The following is a 27,423-nucleotide window of genomic DNA, read 5'->3' on the forward strand; positions in this document are numbered from 1 at the left end:
TGACCATGTTGGGGATGAACTGATTATGTTCTCATAAAACTTAATACAAGGGTTTTCTTAATAAAAAAGAAAAATCTTTCATCCAATTTCCTATCCATTTAGATGGTATCTGAGTAGAGGTCATTTCAGCTCTTGAAAGCATGAACACACTAGAACGTTTATAGCATCTTAACAGCATTTTTCTCCCCAAATCTCTGCTGAAGGATAAAGCAACAATAACAAAAAGAGCAATTTTAAAAGGTCAGAGAACCTACATCTTATCTGGGCACTCAGTTTGTGATGATTTGAGATGCAGGCCAGGGGTTTTGAAATCTAAAATAAAGATTGCAATATACTGACTTTTAATAAGGAGAGAAAATATTTGTATTTAAATTTAACTTTCTGGGCAGAAAGTGTAAAACAAAGAGCCAGAACTTATTGGTAATGTCTCAACAGAAAAGCATTTGGGAGTAGAACTAAGCCCTGAATCTAACAGAATTCATAAATCACCTAACAATTATCATTAATTTTTCCTTCAATAGCTTTTAGACACTAAATATTTTCCCATCGCACTCTGAAAATTCCTCCAAGAAGTCTGGCAAATAGAACCCGTCACAGATTTTAGTGGAACGGCATTCATATCTAATGCTGCTGAGATAGTCCATATAGTTTGAATTAGCATAATATTTGCTTTAATCAAGAATCCAGATGGCATTCTGAAAGCATAGAGAGTATATGGTGAATGCCTGGCAAGTACCCAGCGCTTGCTACTGGAATTAGACTTATGGACATTTGTGACCGGCTTGCTTACCAGCTGAAACAGAAGACAGAGTAAAGAGATTTTGGCTTATTTCAAGTAGAAGAAGCATGAGTTGCTAAAACAGGTCAGTTCTGATCTCTGCCATATGAATTAAATCTATTTTATGGCAATAGTGCCCATATATAGCTACTGACTGGTGCCAAACAGTTTCAGAGAACTCTTGAGAGTCCTAGATGCATGATTTGTCTTTACTGACCCACGGGGATTGTGTTAAGTGTTTACTGAGGCATACACAAGACACTGATCCCCATGACACAAAAGCCAATATCTTCAAACAGATGAGTTTCTCTCTTACTATGGCTTGATTATTACAACTCATTGGATCTAGCAATGAAGATGCAGACCCTGAGAAAGCAACATCTGGTACAAAACACAGCAGCTGGCCTGCTTGGCAACCTAGGGTGTTGTGAACACAACATCTCAAAGCTTAGCTCTGAACTGTTCCCTAGTAAACAGAGACCTGTTCAAAGTTCAGATATTCAAAGGGGACTGTCTCTACTTAATAGGAGACTGACTCTCCTTTTGCCACTATCACATCCCTTTACTGTTATATTCCATCAGAAGAGAGCGAAGCTGCTAGCCAACAAACGAGCCAGGGAAAGCCTGGCAAGAAGGACAATACCCTCAGAGACGCTGGACCATGTGATGGAACTCCCCCCATGCAGGAGACGGGCATGTTGGTGGATCTTACTGTATTCAAAGCTTAATGCAAACATTTCCTTTTTTTTTTTTTTTTAAATAACTTTGCTGTAATGTCTCATACACATGCATGTGCATGGAGAGAAGCAAAGGGAGACTGTTATAGTTATTTCTTTTTAAAATCTCAGGCAGTGCTTAGATACTTCAGTGAGATATAGAGGAGTGTGAAGGTCTGAAAAGGGTCTGAAACTTTTAACACTGGTGCGTGCTGATCTCCAGGGTTAGGAGTCTGGCTTCCTTTTTTTTGGTGGGGGGAAGGCTGTAGGAAGCAGGGTTTAGAGTTAGGCTTTAAAAAGGAAAGAAAGAAATATATATATTGGTTCTATCCCTACTGCCATTTATGTGCATCTCAGCTAACAATAGGTATCTGTACCAGACTACCAGAGAGTTGTGCATAAACAGAGCTTAAATGACTCGACTAACATCACACACACTGGGTTGCTGGGAAGAGCATGAAACTGTCTCGACTCCTGGTCTTGTGCTAGAAGCACAAGACCCATCTTTCCTCAGTACTCAGAAAAGTTTGAAAGTACATAATAGAAACAACAGCACAGTTATTTAAAATGCAATTAAAACCATCTTCCCCATTATCCATTTGACAGGCTGGTGTTTAAGGACTCCCACCCTGAGGTTTAGTAGAGTTTCCAGTGCTGGTTAGGCCAGACAGGGCCCTATTCATTGCTCATAAATGAGGCGAAGATTTATGATACTTTTGACTGCATGGGGTTAACAGGGGACAGGGCAGGACTTTTTTTGTGGGCAGGCTCTGCTTCTTCAATCTGAACTGCGAGAGGAGCTGGGCAGCCCGTCTGTTATAAACTTTTCATCTGGCTGTTTTTTTTCCTGAGGTAATAGTTACTTAAGCGACTGGGACAGGCCACTGGCTGAAGTGATCAGACATAACTATCTGCACTGATTATTGATACTAGTGATGGGTAGGAAATTATCTGGTTTAGACAAACTGTTATTTCCTGATGCAAAAAGCTTCACTGGGAAAATCTTGATAAGGTTTTACATATGCTCACACGAAGTGTAGCTTGTGTAGCATGCGTGAGAATCAAACTAAACAAATGAAATCAGTGTAGAAGAAAAAGGTAAGTACTAATAGATGTTATTAAAAGGATATTTATCTAACATTTTACCTAATAAATGTATGACTAGCTGAAAAATTCAACATGGCTAGAGACAGGCATTCAAAAAGCCCGAGCCTGAATTGATTCAATCTTTGCAGGCTAGTCTAACCTGAATAGATTGAACTGATTTGCAAGTGAATAGACATGCATTTTTAATTCAGGAAATGCAGGCACATGCCTGCAGTGGCTCAGGCTAGAAGCCGAGGGGTGCTAGAGCGAGCCCTCCCTTCCCTTTCATAGTACTGAGCTGAAGGGAGGGGGGGATGGCCAGGTCCCGGCAGGATGCTTTGATTAGGGAGGGATTTAAACCATGGGCAACATGTAGCGGGGGCACAGGAGGGCACGTGCCCCCCCTGAGACTGGCTGCCACTGAAGCCACCGCCCCACCCCCCTTGCCACTGACTACCATCGGCGGCTGTGGGCGGTCCCTGCTCACCACTGCAGACAGTGCAGATGGTGGCTGCAGGCGGTGCCCGTTTGCCACCTGCCACCCCCCTCCCCGCCGACGACACCGCTGGCAGTGGCTGCGTCCCTGCTTGCTGTTGCCAACACCACCGGTGGCAGCTGTAGGAAGTCCCTGTTTGCCACCGCCGACAGCAGTGGTGTTCAGTCCCTGCTTGCTGCTCGCCACCACAGTGCCCCCCCCAAATGCGGGAGGCACCTGTTGTTCATAGTTTAAACCCCCACCCTGGCCTGCACAAAACCCATTTGGGGTGTGCCCAAAGAGGGAGGGGGAAGCAGCCCTTGCCAGGCTTTTTCCCACTCACTGCTCAATGGGCGGGGAGTGTTGCCAGACCCCAGGCCCTGGTTACCACTCCGAGGCAAAGTGGGGAGGGGTGCAGTGCATGCATCTATTGATGACACTGAGTTTTCAGTCTTCCTCTCTGTGCTTCTTTCTACAGTCTGCAGCAAACTGACAGCACTCCCAGGTCCCATACACTGCAAACCAGGTCATTTCTTACACCTCTCTATTTCCCCTCTTGAACACTGACAGATTGCGGCCTTTGAAGCAAGCAAGCCAGCAGGGAGCATATCAGAATGCAAAGCTTATCAGCCCATCAAGAAAACAAAAGCCTCTCTCTCATTAGTCCAAGCTTTCTTTTTAGGGTTACCATAAAACTGGGGATTTCCAGACATGTCCTCTTTTATGGACCCCTGTGCTGCATTCAGGGTTTTTTAAATAAGAAATGTCTGGGTTTTCTGCTCTCCTGGCATGGGAGCAGCAAAGCTGATTGGCTGTTGGGGGGGGGGGTCACGTGCTTCCTGTGTGGGCTCTGGCAAGGGAGGGGGTAGGAAGAAAGAGAAAGCAAGTGAGTGAGCAAGAGAACAGGTGCGCCTACAATGCAGGAGCTGCTTGGGCAGCAGGGCTGTGGGGGGAGGGGGTTGCGGGTTGGGAGTGAGGGGCATCAACAGGGCTGGGGGGCAGGGGCTGCGGGTCAGGAGTGAGAGGCACCGGCAGAGCTAAGGGGCAGGGGCCTGTGGGTGGGCATTGAGGGACACAAGCAGTACTGGGGGGCAGGGGGCAGTGGGTTGGTAGTGAGGGGCCCTAGCAGGGCTGGGAGGGGGGCAGGAGGCTGCGGATCAGGGGTTAGGGGCACAGGGGACAGGACAGGTGACTGTGGGCTGGGTATGCGGGGCACTGGCAGTGCCAGTGGGCTGCAGGTCAAGAGTAAGTACCCTGGGGAGCAGGGTACTGTTTTTGTGTGATGGGCACTGGCAGGGCTGGGGTCAGCGGGTCTGGAGTGAGGGACAGCAGCTGGGCTGGGGTGGGGGATGTGGCTTGATAGTGAGGGGCAACAGAATGGGGAGGGGCAGGGCATCGGCATGTCACCACCCGCCACCATCATATTCCTCCCCCACCCCTCGGCATGACAGGTGTCCTCTTTTTTGGACCTGGAAATATGGTAACCCTAAACATTTCTTAAACAGCTTTTTCCAAGGCATTTGTAAGGCGAGGGACATTCGGTTGATTATTTCCAAAAGTCCTAAACAGACACTGTTCTGTCTGCCTTTGTTCCAGTGAAATTAGAGACACACACATAGACACCTCTCAGCATTAGGAAGCATGCGGGTGGCATGGCCAGGTGTCATCTGGGGTCCGTGCCACTGCTGTCCCAGCTGTGAGAGAGGGGGGATCCCTGCTTGAGCAGCGAGCCACGAGGGTGGAAGGGGGCAGGGGGAAGCCGGGCAGAAGCTGCTGTGCCTGCAGTCTCTACCTCTTTCTCAACCAGCCGGAGCTCTGGCTAGGAAGGAGATGGGCAGGGTCAGTCCTGCTCTCTGAAGCAGACAGCCCAGCCCAGGGCTGAAAAGCATGCTGGGATCCTGGCGGATTCTGATTTAACTTAAACCAGGAAGGGATCTGGGACACAAGTTCCATATACTAGTTTGACCCAAATCAGTTAAGTCTGATACTACACTCACAACCAGGTTTATCTTAAACCAGTTTGGGCCATTTTGAAACTGGTTATGTCCACTGAATTTATGTTCTGTTACAGGTTTAAACTAGTGGACTCCAAGATGAACATGAGTCGGCAGTGTGACGAAGTCATCAGAAAAGCTAATGGCACTTTATCGTGCATCAGCAGATGCATGACGAATAGATCCAAGGAGGTGATACTTCCCCTCTATCGGGCGCTGGTCAGACCACAGTTGGAGTACTGCGTGCAGTTTTGGGCGCCGCACTTCAAGAGGGATGCGGATAACCTGGAGAGGGTCCAGAGAAGGGCCACACGTATGGTTAAGGGCTTGCAGGCCAAGCCCTATGAGGAGAGACTTGGGCACCTGGACCTCTTCAGCCTCCGCAAGAGAAGGTTGAGAGGCGACCTTGTGGCTGCCTATAAGTTCATCACGGGGGCACAGAAGGGAATTGGTGAGGTTTTACTCACCAAGGCGCCCCTGGGGGTTACAAGAAATAATGGCTACAAGCTAGCAGAAAGCAGATTTAGACTGGACATTAGGAAGAACTTCACAGTTAGAGTGGCCAAAATCTGAAATGGGCTCCCAAGGGAGGTGGTGCTCTCCCCTACCCTGGGGGTCTTCAAAGGAGGTTAGATAGGCATCTGGCTGGGGTCATCTAAACCCAGCACACTTTCCTGCCTATGCAGGGGGTCGGACTCGATGATCTATTGAGGTCCCTTCCGACCCTAACATCTATGAATTTATGAATCTAGTTTCTGATCATTTAAACTGGTTTATGTGTAACTTGTGTCCCTAGCCCATGCAGTAATTATATCCCCAACAGAGACTTCACCCTCCAGCCCCAGTTGAAACAACTTGGGCACTAGGGCTGTTTTCTCCCCTGATATCATACACCTTCTGCTTTTAGTTTAACTCAATGTAGGGAAGCACAGTGGACTTCTGGTCTGCAGAACGTAAAGTGATTTTGGATGCATTTTTTCTGGGACTGACTTAGGCACCTTTTGTTCACAACTTCTTCCACTAGGACCAAATCTGGTTCACTTTGTAAGCTGAAAAGCCCCCCACATGACTAGAAATCTTGAATGCAAAGTGAGCAGAGGGAGAGAGTAGAGGGAGCTGCATAAATGGAAGAAGATCAAACCCAGACAAAATCATGCTTTCGTACAGGTATGCTGAAAGCCAGTGCCCTCGTGAATGCATATTGTGTTAGAAAGTATTCATGCAAAAGGCCTGTGTGGCATTACTATTTCCACTTTTGGACGTACTATCTGGCAGAACAAGAAATATCCACTTGAACTGGTCAGCTGTTTATTGATCCTTTTTCAGCGCAGGAAATTCATCCCGTAACACTTTATTTTTAAGGGTTCTCTTTCAACAATTAAGAGGTATGACTTTGCTATAATATTTGTAAGCATGCTGGAGTAAACTGTAGGTAGAGTGCAAAGAACTCACTGAGGGTTTAAAGGAAAGTTAATTTAATAATAAAAAGAGCCACAACATCATGATGATATAGTAATAACAACTGACAGAAAATTAGGGCTGCAAAGGACGTTAAAAAAAAATCTCATTCAAACCCTGCTCAAGACAAGAGCACACCTGAAGAGAACATCCAAGACAAAGGTCAGAGGTCCACCTCAGCCTTGCACTGCCCTGGGTTTGCCTGTTTAAGGCACACAAACAAGTGGGTAGCATCAGATCCAGCTGCCTTTGCCTCCCCAGCCCAAATGACTAAAAACCTATTTACAACTGGGAGGACTTTGGCACGAGTCTGAAGCAAAGCCTGTATTAAACCTCTGGAGACATCTTTACTTTTGCTACCAGGCATTTTTATAAAGCTTTCATTTGACAAGCTACCGAAGTAATATGCAGGAAATATTACAGACACATAAAGAATGTGCACAGGCAGATGGGCGAGAGGCAGTGGTGTGATGAGGTAAAACAGGCTTTTTTAGCATATGGGTGGGGCGAACATACAATTCAAGATTGGGTGCTTCACTCTCATGGGCACACAGGATCTAATTTGCGGAGCATCTAAAGAGGACAATATATATGAAGGACTAAATGGGAATAGAGTGCATTGCCAGCTGACCCCTTTGTGGAAATATCACAACCACCTATGACTTTTGATACAGTGCCATCTGAATGTCCTCCTTGGCTTCACCAGCATGGATCAGTAATTTACAGGTGAATTGGGATAGATGAAGCAAGGAGGAGACTGGCTAGCTTGCTGTTATGGTAGGGTAAAACCTGCTTTCAGAGCTTGTCCTGCACTTTTTGTTGGATTTATAACATTTGGTCAATCTGTCTCTTTGGGTACACTGGGTCACCACCTTCACAAAGAGCCGTGTCCCTTTTGCCATATGCAGGTTACCAGAGAGACAGTGAACACCATTATATTACCAAGCCTGGATCAGAGCCTCATTGTCCTAGGTGCTATTCACACACACAATAAGAAACAGACCCTGCCCCTAAGAGCTTAATACATTAGGAGAAAAATGGCAGGAGTAAAGAAGTAACATTACCTTCAATCTACATAAAAGGACTGACAAACAGTCCGTGGACACGTGCCTTTGTAGTGCTACAAAAATACAGCACTAGCAGGGTGTGCATGCATGCATGGCTCCCTGCCTGGTGTACTACAGAGTCCTCTCAAAGGCATGCTCTCCAGCTAGGAGGTGAAAGGAGGCTGCTACTTGGTTCTCCCCCACCCCCAGAAGTGGAGGAGAACTAAGATAGGCAGACTTCCTGACAGGCTGACTTGATCAGCTGCTGCAGCAACAGCTGACTGCCTGCCTGAATGCCTGGTGTCATCAGGGCTAAGTACAGAGTCAAAAAAGCCTGAGGCTGAATTGATTCAATCTTTACAGCTTAATCTAAACTGCGTAGACTGAACTGATTAGCAAGTGAACAGACATTCACTTTTGATTCCGGAAATGCAGTCACATGCCTCCAGTGGCCCAGGCCAGAAGTTGGGGGGCACTAGAGCATACCTCCCTGCTTGGCTGAAGCAGACAGCTTGGGCCAAGCCTAGCCTGCCCACCCTGCGAGGGGGAGTTTGTAGGGAAGGTCCTGCAGCATCCTGGGATGCTGGGGGACTGTGAGTTAACTAGAATCTGGCAGGGATCTGGGACAGAAGTTCAATAAGCTGATTTCACCTAAATCAGTTAAGTCTGATACGACATCCGTCCAGGTTTATCTTAAACTAGTTTCAGCCATTTTGGAAGTGGTTTACATGCTAAATTTCTGTTGTGCTACAGATTTTAACTGGTTTCTGATCACTTATACCGGTTTACGTGTAATTTCTGTCCCTGCTGATTGGGTGGCCTGCAAGTTTGGTAACAATAGCCGATTGGGTGGCCTAAACTGCCTTTAAATCGCCTAAGTGCCATCCCAGCGCTTCAATCTCAGGATCATCCTACCCCTCCTGAATGTATTAAAGCTACCAGTTTTGTTACATGATGCGTAGGGCATGGCCACTTATACACTGTTCTGACGCATGCTTGTTGCTCATTTTACAGGCCATCCATTTCACTCTAAATAGCTATAGCATATGATCTCTCTCAAAATCCAGGTACAGGAGGAGCACAGAAGCAGGGACTCTAGGTATTCTGGACAGCATAATAGGTTTACACATACAGGTTATTGTTGTCGAGCTCACCTAGCATGCTAATGCGTAACTGCCTCACAGCATCAACACCTGTGTGTCCCTCACAATCAGGGAGGCTTCAAACAAAGCAAGATCTTTCCTTTTTTTTAAGAACAAATATTTGAAATATGCAAGCAAAATACAGGTTTAGCAATAGTTTCTGCAAGAGAATACTTCAGATCAGGCTGGGTACCAATGACAGCTGAAACATGCACCAAGTGAAGAAGGGATTTTTCTCAACACCTAGGACAATCCTGCTGACTTCTGAAGCTACAGGCATGAGAAAATGGTTTTTAAACTGGCTCTGACAGAAGTGTGAAAAGGGAGATAACAGGTAGATTGTTGCTAGTCTGACTCAGCTTCCAGTTTCTTCCCTAGGTTGTGCCTGTATAATGCATACTGCATTCACTGTTGCCTGCTTTTTGAAGCATTATGGTCTAGCAACTAAGGGCACCAGAAGGAAGAGAAAAATCTTATTCCTGGTCTCTGCCACCAATTTATTGCACAGCCTTAGGCAAGTCATTTAACCCATCCAAACTTCCAGTTCTCTCTCTGTACACTCGAGGTGGGAACACCTTTTAATGTAAAGGGCCCTGAGCTCATTTATTCAAGACCTGAGCATTTTGGATTACTTATTTTTTCATTCATGTTTGCAATGAGCTAAAACAAAGTTTCATCATATTTTCTCTTTTAGGAAGACCAACCAAATCAAAGATACCTGGGAAAGCCGAGCTGTTGCTGCCGCAGGTCCTCTTACAGGGCTTTAAAAGGGAATGCTTCTCATTTTTGCTGGCCTCTGAATGGGGTTATAAAAATCAAACTTTTTGCTCTCATTACGGGGCAATGTTTTTTGCCTGGGCTTGAAATTGGCTTAAATCCGACTACCTGCTCAATACAGAATGATCCTGCTAGTGAATTTCAGAAGCAATTGTTCAATGTAATGGTTATGAGCTGCGGTACTAGACCTGATGTTGGATAACATGGACTTTCACCAGTTGAGATCAACTGCTTACAAAAACTGAAATCTTCAGGTAACTGAGACTATTGTTAATTAGCTTTAAAAAAAAATCCCCCAAACCTCTCAAACATGTTTAAGGTAAGCAACCAAATACTCAGACCTCCATGCAGACACATCAGCACTGCTATTCTCAGTCCAGCTGCACTGAAGTATGGGAACAGTTCACAAGTCAGGGGAGGTACATAGCAGCAAGCTAGGGGCGTGCACGCCACGGAGATCCCTGTAGAAGGGACTTGGGGTATTAGGCTCTAATTGTCCAGGTTTGGAGCTTTTAAGCACGCCCTTTCCCTTATTAATCCCAGCCCCCTCCCAGGGTTTCACCATATTGCTTTCGGGAAACATTACACTTCAGCAAGGAAGGCATTAAAATGCTCCATGTGGCGCCACTCTCTAGGTGGCTGCTAGACGCTCACATTAGGGCTACAGGAGAGCAAGGCAGTTTGTTGCTCTTTTAAATCCGAGAGCAACTTCAACCACCACGCCCAGGACTTTGTGTACTAAAAGGTTATCATATCGGATCATATTGTTGTCACAGGAAGATAAACACCCTTATGGGGATAATAATACTTCCTTTGGCCCTGCCTTTGTTTAGATTGAAAGCTCTTCAGGAACAGGGACTGTCTCCTGCTACGCGTCTGTACAGCAACTAGCCCAGCACACCCCTTTTCCTCAAGCCTCCCAGGCACAACTGAAACACAAAAACCACTGCAACTCCTACCACTAATACAGCAGCACCCCACATTTTGTAACCACTCTGCAGTAAAAAAATTCAATTCCTTTATTATTGTAAATGAAAGAACCCCAACCCCCCTGCCCCCAAGTCTTTGGTTAGTGTTGTATCTCAAATTAAAAGGCACTTTATGCACATTTTTTTTTTTAAGGACAACCAAAAGCACTTTCTTCAGAGACACAAAGATGGCCTGATACCCCAAGATTGCCTTATACCCAATACTTGGGCACATTTCCTGTCCTAAGCTGTTGTGTAGCTTTTAATGAATTGCAAAAAATTCCTTCTAAAGATGACTGTTTCAGTGGAGGGTGAACACTTTTTTTTTTGTCAGCTAGCTTCGGTCTGCTCTCCTGCTGGTGGCCACAGGCTTTCTAGTATCAAGCACCTGCTAGAATGTAGCTCTAGCCACCCGTTTGGCCAGAGAATCACCCCCTGGATGGATGGGGTTTAGGATGGAAAGTATTTGATTGCCCCAAAACTCCTTTGGTACGTACAGACATTTGGAGAGGTTAGGGAGATGGTTAGATCAAATTAAAATCAGCAACCCCATCGAAGGTAAATTGGGATGGGGGGATTAGCAGGGGGGCTTCAGGAGACTGGAGGGACAAGCAGGGTCCATAGGGGGGTTGGATTGGCGAAGGGCAAACGGGAGGACAGGGCGAGTGGGCTAGCAGAGTCTGTAGGGGGGATCAGGAGAACAAGTGGGGACCATGGGGGTGGGAAAATCAGAGGGATCAGCAGAGCTAGCTGGGGGCTTGGTGGGGACCAGGAGGGTTTGGCAGGATTGGGGGGGCAAGTGGGCTCCATAGAGGGCTTGGAGGGATTGGTGGGAGGGGTGAACGGGGTCCATGGGGGGTAGATGGGGGCTTCAGAGGGGCTAATGGGATCCATGGGTGGGGGGTTGGGGGATGGTAGAGCTCTCTCCACCCTCCCCGGGACCAGGGGTTAATTTAGCCCTCTGACCCCCCACCCCATAAACCTAGCCCTCCCCCCTGCCCCCAACTTAATTCCTCAGCTCCCGGCACCAGTGAATACTGATAAAAATGGCACCAGGAGCGGCTTCTGGGATGGTGGGAGGCTTGCAAGTCTGGGGGGGAGAGGGGGCTGCCTGGTCCATGAGGGTCTGGGGGCTAAAAATAGCCCGATGTCAGGGGAGCAGGTAGGAAACCTTCAGTCCTAGGACTGCACTGGGAACTGTACAGAAGTTCAGTTAGATCAGTCTTGCTGGACCTGATCTCCGTTAAACTACCTCTGAGGTAGAGTTAACTTATATTGGGGTCGACCATTTTTAGACTGATGCAACTTCCTGAACTTCTGTACAGTTTGCACTTAGACCCCTGGTTAGGTTAATCTATGTGTAAGCTCCGTACTTGGGTGAACTAAGTTAGACCGGGTGGCCAATTTTAACGCAATCTAACCTCCTCCTAACCACCCTGAATGGGAATTGCATACTGGATAATGACCCTTTCACTCTGCAGAAACAGGAATAAACTCTGAGATCTGGACCTTTTAGATCTAGGTGATAAATCAGGGGTCAGCAATGTTTTTGGGCACAGTGCCAAAAGCACCAGCAACCTCGACTTGTCAGATGTTGACATACAGGGGTGGACAGTGGGGGGAGCTGCAAGAGGCAGCCCCAGCCCCTTCCCCAAGGTTGCCTACCCCTGTGCTAAATGGGCCATTGCACAGTAGTGACTTTAGTTCTTCCACTTTCCTCCCATGGCAGAGATATGGCATAACATACGGCTCATTTTTTTCCACACCTTAGCATGAACAAACCAGGAAATGTATTTGAAATGATGAACACAGGATTCAAAAGGACTGTAATACGGTCTTTAAAATGAAACCTTCATAATTCTTTTACATATAGTCAATTGTATCCAAATGAGTACCTAGTGCTCCTCGTCATATGCAAACGGCAGTTATGCATGCAAATCCAAGTTGGTACATCTAAAAATAACTTTGGCATTAAAATTGTGGGTGCAATTTTAAGACCATTTTTCCTCACACGATTCTGCCCACTCTTAGCCCTACGTAGAGCATTTCTCAGCCTTCTGATGAAACATAATTATGTATGTTTTTGAAAAAATTGATTTGCAATTTGTGACAATGGCAAGATATTACAGAAGTCTAACCTAAGAACTCATTTCCACACTACAGCCACCTCTACACATTACATATATCATGCAATTACTAGGTTGATTGTGCAATTAATTTAGACTGGCTACACATGCAAGTTAGCTATCACACCATAAAAAGGACTAACCAGCTATAAAGTTATTGCTGGAAAATGTGCCATAGCTTCATAGCTGTTATCCAGCTTTAATTTTCATGCGTAGAAGGGACTGCCCCTGTGGCTGGGAGCCCTGTCAGTTAACCAGGCTCCCAGGTGCAGGGGTGCACTACGTACAGGTAGGGCTAGGAGTCCCATAGCTGAGGGGACTCCCACTAGTGCTTGGCAGCTGCGGACTCTGGGCTCCTCTACACATGCAGACAACGATTCGATGGGATCTAATGCGTGATTCACACAATTGCACCTCCTGCCATGCTACGTGTCTGGCAGGAGGTGTGATTGTGCAATCATGCATTAGATCCCAACACACCTTATTGCTGGTGCAGAGGGAACCCATCCTACCGCACCTTTACCTGCACGTATACAGAAGTCCTAAATAACAGCCTGCTTTAGAATCAGTATATCCAATCCAAAGGAAAAGGTCAGTGCTTAATGAGATCCCAATCTTGTAGTCTGGTGCAAGGACTCGGCAGTGTAGGGCTAGGAACACATGTTGCATTTTTTTCAGGACCAGTCATGCCCGTGTTTGTCTCAGGACAGAAACGTCCTGGAATTGGCACATACGTATGTGACAATCAGGGTTTATTGAACAGCTGAATTCACTGCTGCTTGTCTGCCATTGATCCAATGATGCAATCCTGTTCAGATGCGTGTCAATGCCCTGGGACAAACTGTTAGTACTTCTTATCCCATGAACCTTTTTAGGGTTTGTCCTGAGGCAAAAGACATGGATGTCTGAACGATCACACTTTGTCCCAGGAAAAAAACCTGTTTCTCTGTAGGACAAATGTGACACCTGTTTGTAGCCGACCTGTGAAACTTAATTTAAGAATTAGCGTCTAAGGAAAAGATTTCAGTCACATGATATTAACAGTCTTTTAATTTCATTAATCAGGCTGAGAACAGCTTGCACTTTCTCGCCGTGGGTTCACAGATGGCCTATACAAAGAGTTGTTACTTTTTAAAGCACAACAGAATCAGAAATGCCAATGAATTACTGCTTAAACAGCTGGATTTCCAACACATTGCATGACAAAGATATATTATGAATACTAAAAAGCGAATAAATGTTTTAAGTGACCACCTGCTATACCAAAGGCTACCTTAATGCTCTTATTTAGAACATGATTTTAATTTAGGCCTCACTCCAGCCTACAGTTTAAATAATACAACTGTTTTAATGTAAGGCAACTTTATCCTAATCTGTTTTCATTGTTTTGCTTTCAAATGGTTGTGGTAAACTGACAGCACTACAGAATAAAGTTGTCTGCCCACTCTCTGGTAAAGCAGCAAGGCAAATTTTCCCAAAGAGACAACTCCATTTGCTGCTAAGAGCGTAATTTAGTCTCTTTTGCTCATTCAGGCCTTATCATCTAGAAGGCTCCCAGCAAGAATGAGACTCTTTTCCAGATTAAAGTGTTTTTGTCAAGAATACACTTGTTCACTGGAAGCTGGAATAAGGCGGCATACTGCCAAACAGCCACCCATTAAGGAATGAGCATCTGGTGCTAATGTTATGGGCCAGATCTGAACCAGTGGCTGAGACTGTCAGGGATCAAAGGCACTGGAATGAGACTCTCATTATCCGGGATCTGCTATCAGTTCTGGCACTGATTTGCTACTGAGCTCAATGAAGTTATTACTGCTCCTTGTTCCTCAATTTTCCCACTTGTAAAATAGGGGAAATAATACTGACTTCCCTTGCAAATTGCTTTGAGATCTACGGGCAGAAAGTACTATATGAGAGCTAGATCTTATTAACATCAGCCATTACCAATGCAGCAAGTCATCCAGTTTTCCCTTTTTCCCCTCTTGGGACTACTGACCTCCAAGGCTTCGTTGTCATGACAAGCCATTAATACCAGCGTAGTTACTTATGTCTTGATGCCAGGATGATAGGTATGCAATTTTACATTTGTCTTGTCCTAGTGGCCAGCCCACATACAGAGGTTTATAAAGTGATCACTGCCTTTGAAGTGGCAAAAGAGGCCCCTGGTTCAAGCAGTATCTATTCATGGTTTCTGATCTAGAACCTCAGAGTTCAGTCCCTGCAAATGACCTATTCAGGTCTGTCAGGCATAAAACCAACCACTGCAGAACAATGATTTTTGGAAAGAGAGCAAAGCATTTTTTTTATATTTTGAGCTTCTAGAGAGCTATTAATGGGACCAAACCAAATGATCTGCCAAAGCACAATGCATAAAAGGCTTACATCCTTGCATTCACATAGAGCATATCATTTTATAATAACAACGGTTTATTTCTTCCACTCCTAGAGCAGTGTGCATAAGTTCATTACCAAGGAACAGCGTGCAATAAAGCACTGCAAATATCACAAGAATTGACTTACCACCGAGTCAAGAAATCTAATGCAGCACTCAAGCTCAGGTCGAGTTTCACAGAACTGCCGAAAGAGAAGCCTTCCGATTGGCTGCTTTTCACATAAACTGTAGTAATCTCTCTCTAGAGGCAATAAAAGAAAAAAAAAAGTGAGAGACAAAGTGAAGACCCTCTTTACTCCTTTTGGACTGGTTAGGGGGTTTAAAACATCATAAGCAAACACGGCACAAAGTCCTGACTCATAACCCTACCTTGGAAACATCAAAGGAAAAAAAAAACCCCAAGAAACAAGGGCATAGCACCATTGGCTCAACTCTACTGAGCTAATGCAGGCAAGAGTCCTGATAAAGCCATTCTGCCATGAAAAGATGATGATTTAGGACAACTCGTGGCTGGAGTTGTATGCACTTAGGGAAGACACTGTTCATATTGGTTAGCTCTGAGGATAAGGAAGGCATAGGAAAACATCCTAAAGACACAGTTTATCAGACGCCTTGAAATGCAAATTTACATGTGTTGTTCTATCAAAGTTTAGAATACCTAAGAAACTGTAATGACAGCCCCCAGGCCAGTTTTCTCACATACATGTACCTATGGGTCAGAACACCACTACTTTCTGGAAAAAAATTAGAGGTCATAGTCCATTTCTAATGTATGTATATTTATAGGTCTTTTAAATCCTGCGTTATCTGTTTATTGACCATTTACTAGCGCTCAGGGCCTTCTATGTGCAGCACCCAGCCGGTAGGATTTAATGTTGCGTGATCATCTTTACTCCTGTGGCAGCTTGTTTACCTCCCCCCCCCTAAATATTATCTTCAAATGTTGTTTGCCTGCCCTGCATCGTCCCTGGTTTCTGAACCACAACCTGATTAGAGAGAAGTGCTTTACAAGTTAATCTCTCATAGGAAAAAGGAGGGGAAAGGGAAACCAACCACCACTAATTGGTATGGCACAAATACAAACTAGCTGGTGTCAAACGTTAATTTTGAAAGATCAGCAGCAAACGTGAACCAGCCCAGAGCTGCCGCACTCACTTAGGATATATTATTCCTTCAGAAATGCACAAAATGTCAAACGACATATTGTGTTTCCTTAAGCGTTCTTCTCACCGCCTTCCTCGCTGCCATATGGCAGTTACTGTTATTATGGAAACAACTCGCTTCTAAACACATAACATAACACTGCAAACAGACATGCAAAACCCACACAAGTTGTCAGTGCTTTGGTTACTTCTGTCTCAGGGCTGTAATAGCTGTAAGCAGCATCGTTTATTCCCATCTCCCTATGTTGCCTCCCCACTACCGGGGAAAAAATAGGCAAACCTATGAATCAGTGAATGAACTATCTGTTCATTGCCCATTCCCCAGAATCCTAGAGATTTTAATGGTATAGAATAGGATGCTATTCATTTTAGGTTATAACATAACATGAAGCCCACTCCCATGATCCAGAGATAGAAGATAGATCAGATACGGGCCTTGTACATGGCAAGTTTGCAACCAGCTTTTGCAAGCGTGTATTAGGGTCAAGGCAGCCCAGCTCTCTTTGCCCGGTAAAAGGGCTGGCCATACTTTAAAGCTTCATTTGTGTGTAGGGCATGCAGTTTTTCTTGCACCATTTTCTCAAATATCTGCTACTGGTAGCTTTTGCAGAGAGCACACTTAACTAGTTGGACCATGGTTCTCATACCATATAGACTTTAGGAAGCTTTAGGCTGCTTTGGAGGAGTAGATTAAGATAAGGTAGGCTAAGCAAGGTCAAGTTCTAATGTTAGGTTAAGGGAAATAAATTAAGGAGTTTGTAAGAGGCGAGGCAACATCATAGGCAAGACATGTTCAGGGCCAGGATAAAGGTGAGGCAGGATACAAGGACAGGGAAAGAACAGGAACGTGAAAGTATTTAAGTTCAGTTCTAAACTGAATGCATCTAATCTAATGGCAAGAGAACAAAACAGAAGATCAGCTTAGTATTTAGGCCATTTCATATCATCAATTAGGCAATAAAAAGGCAGTTCTAATCTTAGTTGGTTTTGGTTTTCCTCTTGTACTGACATCTTATTCAGGCAGAGGAACCTGTCCGCAGATGTTAGAGAGCGTTAATTTTTCTAGGTTTCTAGGCTTCTTAATCATTTGTAACCTTTCAGGTTTTAATTACGTTTATAACCATCTCTTCTCCAGATTTAAGAGCGTTTGCTTGCTTGTAGTGGTAATAACAAGACTTCTGTTATAAACCATTTATATTGTCTGGTTCTGTAGTTACCAATGTTATTACCAGATTAAGAACTTTACCAAAGCTTCCATATAACCAATTCTTTAGAACATTTGATTTTGTTCTTAAACCTACCTTGGTCCCTCAGACTATATCTGAGGTTGTCAAGTGCTCAAAATTGAGTGGGATATCTGAATTGCCCGCTCGGAAAAAAACAAACCCAAACCCTGTGATGCTGGTTTCTTTGTATCACCTGGTCCAACAACAGCTGTATGATGAGAGGAAGTCAGTAAGATAAATTTGAGGCCTAAACAGCCTTAGTGTTATCCTTTCATGAGAACGCTTGCAAGTTTATGCTCCTCAAACCTGTATATTTTTTAAGAGGACAGAATCTATTCTTACAGGCTAGGGACATAAGTTACACATAAACCAGTTTAACTAATCAGAAACTGGTTTAAAGCCGTAACAGAACATAAGTTCAGTGCACATAAATCAGTTTCAAAATGGCCAAAACCGGTTTGAGATAAACCTGGTTGAATATAGTATCAGACTTAACCACTTGAGATCAAACCGGTTTATGGAACTTGTTTCCCAGACCCCTTCCTGGTTTAAGTTAAATCAGAGTCCTCCAGTATCCCAGCATGCTCTGCAGCCCTGGGCTGGTCCATCTGTTCCTGCCAAGCAGGGCCTACCCCACCCCTCCCTAGCCAGAGTACTATCACTGCTCTGGCTGCCTGAGAAGGGGGTGGCGATGCGAAACCCTACTCTGGAGTGCTGCCAGAGCTGCCTGGTAGGGGGCAGTCCGGGTCATGCTGCTGCAGCACAAGGCAGCAGTGAATTGGGCTCTGTAATTAGCCCCGGCTCCCTCCTACCCTGCAACCAGGTCACATCCCTGCTTCCTGCAGCTGGATGGCCGCTCCTCGAAAGGACTTGGCCCAGGGCACCATGTAGTGCCCCCGCTGCTTGCAATGTGGGGATTAAACCCCTGCCTTCCCCTCAGGCTACTGGCGTCTGGCCATCACAGCCCCAGTCTATCAGTATCTGTGCTACCTGCCCCAGCAATGGGGGGATTAAACCCCTGCTTCCCCTCAGGCTATGAGAGTCTGGCCCCACCCCTGCTCCTGCCACCAGCCAATGAGTGAACGGGGTGGGGGGACCGGGGACCACTGACAGGGGCAGGTTCCTCCCTCCTCCTCCAGGCACACCCTGGCTGGGGTCCCTGCAGGCCAGGGTGGGGGTTTAAACCCCTCCCTAGTCATACTCAGGCCTGCCTGGGCCTGGCCACATCCCTGCCCTCAGCTTAGTTTCCCCCTAGCCAAGGGCTCACTCTAGCGCTCCCCGGCTTGTGACCTGAGCCACTGCAGGCATGTGCCTGCATTCGTGGGATCAAAAAAGTGAATCCATCCCTAACCTTATGTGAATCTGTGTGAATCTGTCTATTCACCGGCAAATTCATTCAGTTTACGCAGGCTAGACTAACCTGCAAAGACTGAATCAATCCAGCTCTGGCTTTTTGAATGTCTGTCCCTAGCCATACTGACAGACACCTATGAAGAGACAGGCAGAGCAATGGCAACCAAAGGAAAATGTGCTAAATTCAAGAGAGGATCAAAGTGAGGGTGTGCTAAATTCAAGTGAGGATCCTCAAGTGAGGATGTGAATTCTTTGATTTGGAAGGCGAGGGGAATGAGCTGAAAAACAGGAAAGTTGGATGGTGGGGGAAGGGAGAAAGACATGAGCAGGGTTTGCAATACAATCTGGGAGCAGAAACACTGAACTGGGGCAGGCTAAAGATGCTTGAGTTTCAGCTGTGGTTTCATTGGCATTCTAAAGGTGGAATTAAAAGGATCTGTTGCTACTTTTGCTATCCTGATTCAAGGTTAGTGGCAATTGTGTCCATAATGTGAATAAAATACACACTTCAGACACATTATGTGTCTGTCATTCATCTGTCTCCCAGCTGAAGGATCAACTCCCTGTAGAAGTCCAAACTCTACTTCGATCACTCTGAAGCCAGGACAATATAAGATAAACACCACAAGAGGTGTGATTTCTTAATGTGAATTTAACATATGGCACAACACAGTAGATGGGTACAAACATATTTGACTACTTATTATTTTAAAGGTTTCCTTTTGAATATATGTATTTTATGCATAGCATAATCTGGAGTACTGTGTCCAGTTTTGGGCCCCTCATTACAGAAAGGATGTACACAAATTAGACAGAGTCCAATGGAGGGCAACGAAAATGGGTAGAGGCCTGCGGCACATGACTTCTGAGGAGAGGCTGAAGGAACAGGGCTTATTTAGTCTGGAGAAGGGAAGACTGAGAGGGGATTTAATAGCAGCCTTCAACTACCTAAAGGGTGGTTCCAACAAGGATGGATCTATAATGGGGTGGGCAAAATATGGTCCGTGGGCCAGATCCGACTCAGCAGGCCATTCTATCTGGCCCGCGGGGCCCCTAAAAACTTAGAAAATTAATGTTTATTTGCTCCTGGCTGCCTCTTAGAAATGACAGGAGCCAGGGCAAGTAGGACCCAGCGGGAGCCCACAGCAGGTCTGAGCAGCCCAGCCCCACCCCACCCCACCCCACCCCCAGCCATTTTCCTGCACTACTCTAGCACCATGTGGCTCCCAGCTGCATTGCCAGGCCAGGGGACCAAGGGCCGCGCAAGTACCCAGTGTGTGTGTGTGTGTGTGTGTGGGGAGGGGAATGGGATGGGGGGGCAGAGTGTATGTGTTTGTAGGGTGAGTCCCACATGCACACCCTCCCATACACGTGCACCCACACCCCCACCTTTGCACTGACATACACGCAGACACCCACACCCCTCACACACCTTACCCATCCTTCTCCCCACACACAATCCCCCACAAACCCCATATCCAACCACACCCCACACATCCACATGCTCCCTCACCCCATCCCCAACCCCACACCTATCCACACCCAGACACACCCATACCCTCCCCCACACACCCATAACCCCCCACAAACGTATACCGACCCCCCGCTCAACCACCCCCACCACAGTATACAAGAGTAAGACTTCATTTTAAGCTATTGTGCAAATCACCTCTGTGTACATTACACAAACACATGTAAACCAAGGCAAAAAAAATTTTTGAAATCAAATTAACAGATGTTGTAGATGTTGGCTTTTTAGACTATAATTTGGTAGTTTTCTGGTTCCGAGATTACAAAACCCCTTGCTGAAAGGAGTACTTCTGGGAGCAAGGGGAGGGACTTTTGGTGGCAAAGATCAGAGGTCAGGGGATGGGATTTCTGATCACAAGATGGTGACCAGAGGGCAGGGCACCTCTCAAGGGGCAGTGCTACCCGTGCGGTCCTTGACAGCTTGCCAAAACTTGATAAGTGGTCCTACACCCAAAATAATTGCCTGCCCCTGAGCTAGATTGTCCTCAGTGGTAGCAGATGACAGAACAAGACGCAATGGTCTCAAGTTGCAGCAAGGGAAGTTTAAGTTAGATATTAGGAAGCATTTTCGCAGTAGGAGGGTAGTAAAACACTGGAATGGGTTACCCAGAGAGATGGTGGAATCTCTGTCCTTGGAGGGTTTTAAGACCCAGCTAGATAAAGCTTGGGCTGGGGGTGATAGTTGGGGACAGTCCTGCTTGCGCAGCAGGTTGGACTAGACGATCTCTGAGGTCCCCTCCAACCCTAATTTTCTATGATTCTATTATTGTTTGCAGTACAAAATATACAGAGGACTTCTTTTTCTTAATTATTCAAAAATATAAGAACAGTATGAGGGATATTTCCCCTAATGTAGAAAACTAGATTTTTACCCATAGGGAACATGGTATCACTAAAGAGTAATATATTGTAAATATAAACCATGATAATCATATATTAAAAAGCCTGATACTGTAATATGCAAGACAAGGAAATATATTAATAATTTAGTCATATCTGTGGACAACATAGAACTGGACAAGACAGATATAGATCTGCTCCCACAGTATATAACTTGGCCAACACATGAGAACATTAACCCATTCTTAGTGAGGAAATGCCAGAAAACCTCAGCTTCATAAGAGCCAGCCAGTCCTTGGCAATGTCTGCATTAGAACTGGATACATTGATTTATAAAATAAATAAATGATATAACAGTTTTCATTCCTAGGAGGTGACACAACTTATTTTCTTAGGCCCAGATCTTGCAATTCAACTACTCTTAATCAGTTGCAGGATCCTGGGCTTAATTAGGACTTCATGATATATGGACCAGATGCTGGACTAAGAATTGAAAATATATTCCTAGCTCAAGCCCAGAAGGTGGACAATTCTGTTATGGTAGACAAGTACAAAAGCAAAGAGTGTTCTAATTGCATATCACTTCATAGGTTACTTGAGAGAGTGCCAAAAATACTGAAGTTCTTGCCTACAGACCCTATACGCTGTGAAGGGAAAAGATCTGCTGGACAGATCAAATTTTTAGAAGACTAATCTTGGCCTGGGTTTCATTGTGTCATTCTCCATATAGCTGCCAATAAAAATATACATCCAGCTTCAAAAGTTTAAAAAATAGAAAGAATGATTTCCTGAGGAAATGGGAATGTTAAACACTTGGAAGTGAAACCATATGTTTGTGATGATGCAGTGGAACTAAAACAATTTTGAGAGTGATATCTCCATCCCATCCCATTTAGGAAGGCATGTGGCTTTACCAGCTACAAAATCATGCAGAATGGACCATAAGAGAGGGTAGGGCCACAAACTTGTGAAGGTCCATTAGTCTTTGCCTTCGGAGTACTTTACTTGGAAAACTTAATTGGCATATGAAATAGGTCAGTCAATGCATTATTCATCATTCTAATTAGCTACTGTGCCAATGAAAAGAGCAGCCAATTAGAAAACAGATACATGCACACATTTTATATAAAGTATGTGCGTCTGTGTGTATATATATATAAAGCATAGCAGTAAAAACACTACATTAAATTTCTTCTCGTTTTATATTTTTCTACATTGCCTTTAAAAGTATCTGAAATTCACACTAAATGCACCAACCACTCCAACACGTGTGATCAGTTGAAGCTAAATGTGTCTTGATTAAGTAGAGGTCACTGCTATTCACTGCTAAATTTATTCCCAATAAAGAATAAAGTAGCTCCCGATATCCCAATAAAGTAGCTCTTCTGATTAAGGCTCTAGTTCAGCAAAATATCTAAGCATATATCTACTGTTCAACCCATGAATCATCTTGTTTTCAAAATTTCATTTTGGCCACGCAGTTTCTCAATAACATGGAAACTTAAAAAAAATTAAAGAAAAAACAACACCCATTGCCAATAAAATGTTCTGGCTTTTGGTGATTTTCTACTGACAAGCAAGCCACGTGTCTGAAAATGCTTATTGAAAATCAACTTTGTTTAGTTTTCAAATTCAGATTTTTGCAGATAACATTAAAAAAAAGAAACTCTTCAAAATTATAGGAAAACTGGAAAGGAACAATGAGATAAGGATGAAAAAAACACCCAGATGTTTTCCCATCCTATGCACATTGCAGAGATCAAGGTGAGAAATTCTCTTTCATGTTGCTGGGGAAAGTTGCACTTCTGATTCTGGAAAGTTGATTAGATGTAGCCAACACTGAGCATGACCATAAAACATGTGGTCCGTATGGACCAGATGCTGCAATAGGCTAGTGAAACCCATAGTCATCACCAACAGTGTTGGTGGCACCTGCGGGCAGTTGCTGCTCGCCACCCCCACCGCCAGCACTACTGGCGGTGTCTGCGGGTGGTCAGCGATCTGGTGCTGTTGACGGCATCTGCAGGTGGTCGTCAACCCCTGGTCGGTGCTCGCCACTCCTCCCCCCCGTCACCGCTGACACCACTGGTGGCATCTGCGGGAGCTCCCAGCTTACCACTGCTGTGCTCCCGCCACTGCCGCCGAGCTCCCACCACCGCCATGCTCCCCCAGCCGCCGGGGGTACACATTGTTCATGGAATAAGATCTATGGTAATGCCTACTGAGTACAGTCCCACTCAGTGCTGACTCTTGAAACACTTCCAGGACAAATACAAACTGCACGATGAGGCCCCAGTGACCCTGGCAAACCACTGCAAGATACAGGAGGTGGCAAGGGCAAGAGACATTATATCACCTATGGACATACTATCTGGTGACAGCTGCCAGGCCATGTGGGAGTGAATCTTCCGCATGGACCTACAGAAGGAACACAGACACTTGAATTGGCAGGTAACCCATCAGGCACTCCTCATGTAGGCATGGAGAAACAGTGCAGGGCAGAGTGTCACAGAAAAATCCTACTAGCGGGAGGCGGAAACAATCAACCACCTCTTCTAGAACTACCCATACATCAGAGAGATGTGGAAGAGAGTACACATACTTTTCCTGGTGGTGGCAGGGTTCAAGGGGCTCTGATAACCCTCTTCAACCAATTCATCTCCTGCTTCAGGAACACCCTGTGGAAGACCAGGAACTTGCTCATAAACAGATATAAAAATCGGCCAGTCAAGAGCTGTATTAAAATGGGACTGAGCGAAGTGTACTGGTACTACAGGAAGACAGTAAAAGACAATTGGAAGGAGATGGGAGACATCATATAGAAGAGAGGGGACTGGCATAGACTTTTCAGGGGCGAGCCCTCCAAAGAGAGTATTAAGGATGGTGATGATGAGGATGATGACTAACACAGTGATGAGTGAAAGGACTGGGAAAAGTCAGAAGAGTTGGGAAGGAGGGAGGAGAGGGGGTAGAGCACTGATGTAGTCCTTTGTGTAATTATGACTGTTGAAAGGTGATGGTGACAGGTGCACGGGTTTGCGGGAATGCGTGTGTGGTCTTTGTAATGCCACTAAGTATGGCGTAACTGTAAAAGTGGGTTTTGGACTGTCAAGTAAACTGCAGTCATCAAAAGACAGGTTGGTAGAAGAATAGTTACAGTATATATATTTATATATACAGAAATAAAAATCTTTGCAAAAAAACCAAGTTTGTACTCTAAGTAGGTACTGAAGTGCTACTTACAAGTGAGTTTAGGGAGTACCTGTTGTAAAACTTGCAGCAGTTTCAAAAAAGGTAAAATGCATCATTTCTGGGTGAACTAAGTCTATGATACTACATGCAAATTGTTATAACTATGTTTATTTCAAGGTCAGTTTTTTCAAATTTGTCCCTCACTTCCATATGCTCAAGGGGCATTTATACACGTGCCCTGGGAGTGTGTGTGTGTGTTGGGGGTGGGAGGGAGGGGCACTTTAATGATAGTGGCTCTAACAGCTGCTCTAATTAAAACACCCAGAGCATCATGTGTACCAGCATTCCCACACTGAAGAATGGTGGTGGAGGCGCTTTAACTAAAGCTCGTTGAATGAGCTTTACTTAAAGCACACCTGCTGCCATTTTCCAGTGCAGGGATGCTGATACATGTGATGCTGGAGTCTGCTGAAGCACAGTAATTACCACGCTTCAGCATGCTTGATTAACTCGTTAGAGCAGCCCTCGCTGCACGTGTATAGGTGGCCCAAAGAAAGCAGGGTCTTGACAGTAAGGAGTGGGGAAGGGGCTGCAGAGGGAAGAGGGAGGGGGGCGGGGGGCGCAGAGAAAAAAGGAACTCTGGCCTGCAGTTTTATTTTCCTCGGCCAGGTTAGCCTGTATCAAAAACTTAACAGGTCCAAATGAAATACAATTCTGCTTGCATTCAAACTATAATCTCCACCATCACTACCCGTGGCAGAAACCTTTGCACATAGGATTAATTATGTATTTCCCCTTTCATGCCTATTTTTCCAAGGAAGCTGAGGCAGGGTTTCTTAAATAACCTAAGATCAGGACCCTTCTGCTCTCTTGGGGTGCAGACACAAGTGCAGCTCCAAGCTGTAACTCAGAACAATTTCTGCAAAGTGCTTCAAATTGCAACGTTACTGCAGACCAAACAGAAGTTCATGGCGGGTTCCAGGGGGGAGGGGAGCCTACCTTCAGCTGGGAGCCTGCAGCCAGGTTCTCATAGCAACAACCAGGCTCTCTGCCAATGCTCACTGCTTTCAGAATGGGAGGGGGGAAGGCAGCGGAAGGAGCTCGTTCTTGGGGCTCCCCAGCTGGTGCTGAAGGGTGGGGTGGGTGAATTCGAGCTGCAACCCCACTTGGAGGGGGGGCTCCAACACACCTGCCACACCCCTCAGGGGGGCTAAACCCCTCCCAGACTGAACTCCCTCCGTTCCCTTTCTCCCTCCCATTCTGAAAACAGTGGAAGGAGCTCCACAAATGCAAGTTACAGAAGACGCTACATTTTGAAACGTCTTTATCTGATACCTCATGTAACCAGGAGTCAGATTTTCACCCAATCGGCAATTTTTTAAGCTCTCTGCAGCCATGCACTTCTGTTTAGTCACAGCTACATACTACCTTTTGAGGCTTGATAAGATGAAAATTGTCACTTCTGTCTGCACCCTCCAAGTCTGACCTTCCCAAAGCTGATTCAAAGTCGTACATCTTCCGAAGACTGATCTCAGTTCACTTATTGTTCCCATCCTGTAGCTTCCTTAGGAAGAGACATCTTCCACTTGTGCCAACAAATGGCGCATTAAAAACAAAGACAAATACACTCTCTCCCTACTTCAGGTCCCATGACAACAAATCATGTCAACATAATGGCTGACCTATAACTCAGATTTCATGGTTCATTGCTGCACCAAATCTACAGCTTTTTCAAAGCCACTAAAACCCATCAGGACATAACCCCATTTCTGAACCAGGTTAGCCATCTATGGGAAGTTCAGCTGGAGATGGGTCAACTTCTGTCCTGCATTCACACCTTAGGTGTGAATAAAATAGATCTTAACCACTCAAACCCAAAACCAAAACCACATCCATTTCCCACCCCTTTCCCACATTCAAAACATTCTCTTTTAAAGACTTGCACAAAACAAAAGATGACAAAATCTGGAATCAAGCTAAATGTTTAAAAAATATGCAGCAACGCTGCACCAAGAGACTACCTTATGAGCAGTGGGTAGTTACAGTAATTAGCTTCTTCTGTGTCCAAAAAAATGACATCAGTATTTTGAAATGTATATGTAATAGTTATGTGTATGTCACTGCATTAATAGAAACAGTGAATAACCCCCATTTAAAGAAACATTAAGTAGTAATAGGTTTTTCCATTTAAAACCTGCAAACCTAACACTAGTGCTTAAAAATATCTTTTCTAATTTACTGCAGCCCTTCTCTAGTCAAATGTGAAATTACAACTGTCTACATATAAACTAAATAAAGAGTGCATACTAAGCCACCTCATCTTTAAGGGCAATGAAGTTTGCTTTCTATCAAAGGGTTCTTTGTGTATGCTGTAAAACAACTTAAATTGCTTTGATTTTATTATTAAGAGGGTCTGTACTGCTGTTATATTTTAGGCTAAGATGCAAAGCTGGAACATCTGTTACATTCTGCAAAAAATGGATTTTCATCTATCTTAAATGTGTTTCAATACAAAAAGTTCAACCTCATGTTCACAAGTGAGGGGCCAAAGTCAGCCTTGCTGACACTGGTGGTCCTCTAATTATTCTCTTCCATTCTATTCTAATCTTATCTTCAGCACTGTACCTTCAAGAGGAGCTGTACAAGATGCACTATGTGCTTTATGCATTTGCAATGTAAAATAAGAAAAGTGTTGTATAAGGGCTCAGCACTTATCACCAAAAAACCAAATACAGGTCCCACTTTTCATATGCTATGTCATTCTTAATGGTGAAACAAGGGCTTTGTTGCACGTGCTGTGCAGGCTGGCAAGATATATACATACAGCAATGGGATCTCATTTGCTTGGTGGCTCATAAAGAATGCTGCAGGTTCAATATAATAAAGCCCGGGACAACAACAGGTTCAGAAAAGGGAGCAAAACATGTCTATTCTTTGAAGAACTGAACCCCCGCTCAATACGCACCCTTCCACCACGCAGCCCAAAGTGTCCTTGTCTGCTGTTTACTTGCAATGCAAATCTATACAAGAGACATTTAGTTCAACAGATCACTAAAGAGTGTCTTTTTATATTAAACATCTACGCCGCATGATAACCTTGCATGGCACTTTACAGAGATAAAAAGCAAAGACAGAACCCCGCCGCTTGTCTTGAAGGATGC

The 27,423-nt window shown here is 44.9% G+C and overlaps 1 protein-coding gene across 2 annotated transcripts in view; it reads right to left on the bottom strand.

Moving 5' to 3' along the window:
* GRK5 (G protein-coupled receptor kinase 5) overlaps positions 1–27,423 on the bottom strand; it is a 250,610-nt gene that overhangs the window by 84,565 nt on the left and 138,622 nt on the right. For both annotated transcript variants that reach the window (XM_019485911.2, XM_019485912.2), the window contains exon 3: positions 15,087–15,199. In XM_019485911.2, coding sequence (XP_019341456.1) covers positions 15,087–15,199 — 113 coding nt within the window. The remainder of the gene's footprint in view (positions 1–15,086; positions 15,200–27,423) is intronic.

The sequence above is a fragment of the Alligator mississippiensis genome, chromosome 6, assembly GCF_030867095.1.
Source record: "Alligator mississippiensis isolate rAllMis1 chromosome 6, rAllMis1, whole genome shotgun sequence".
NCBI classification, from domain to species: Eukaryota; Metazoa; Chordata; order Crocodylia; family Alligatoridae; genus Alligator; species Alligator mississippiensis.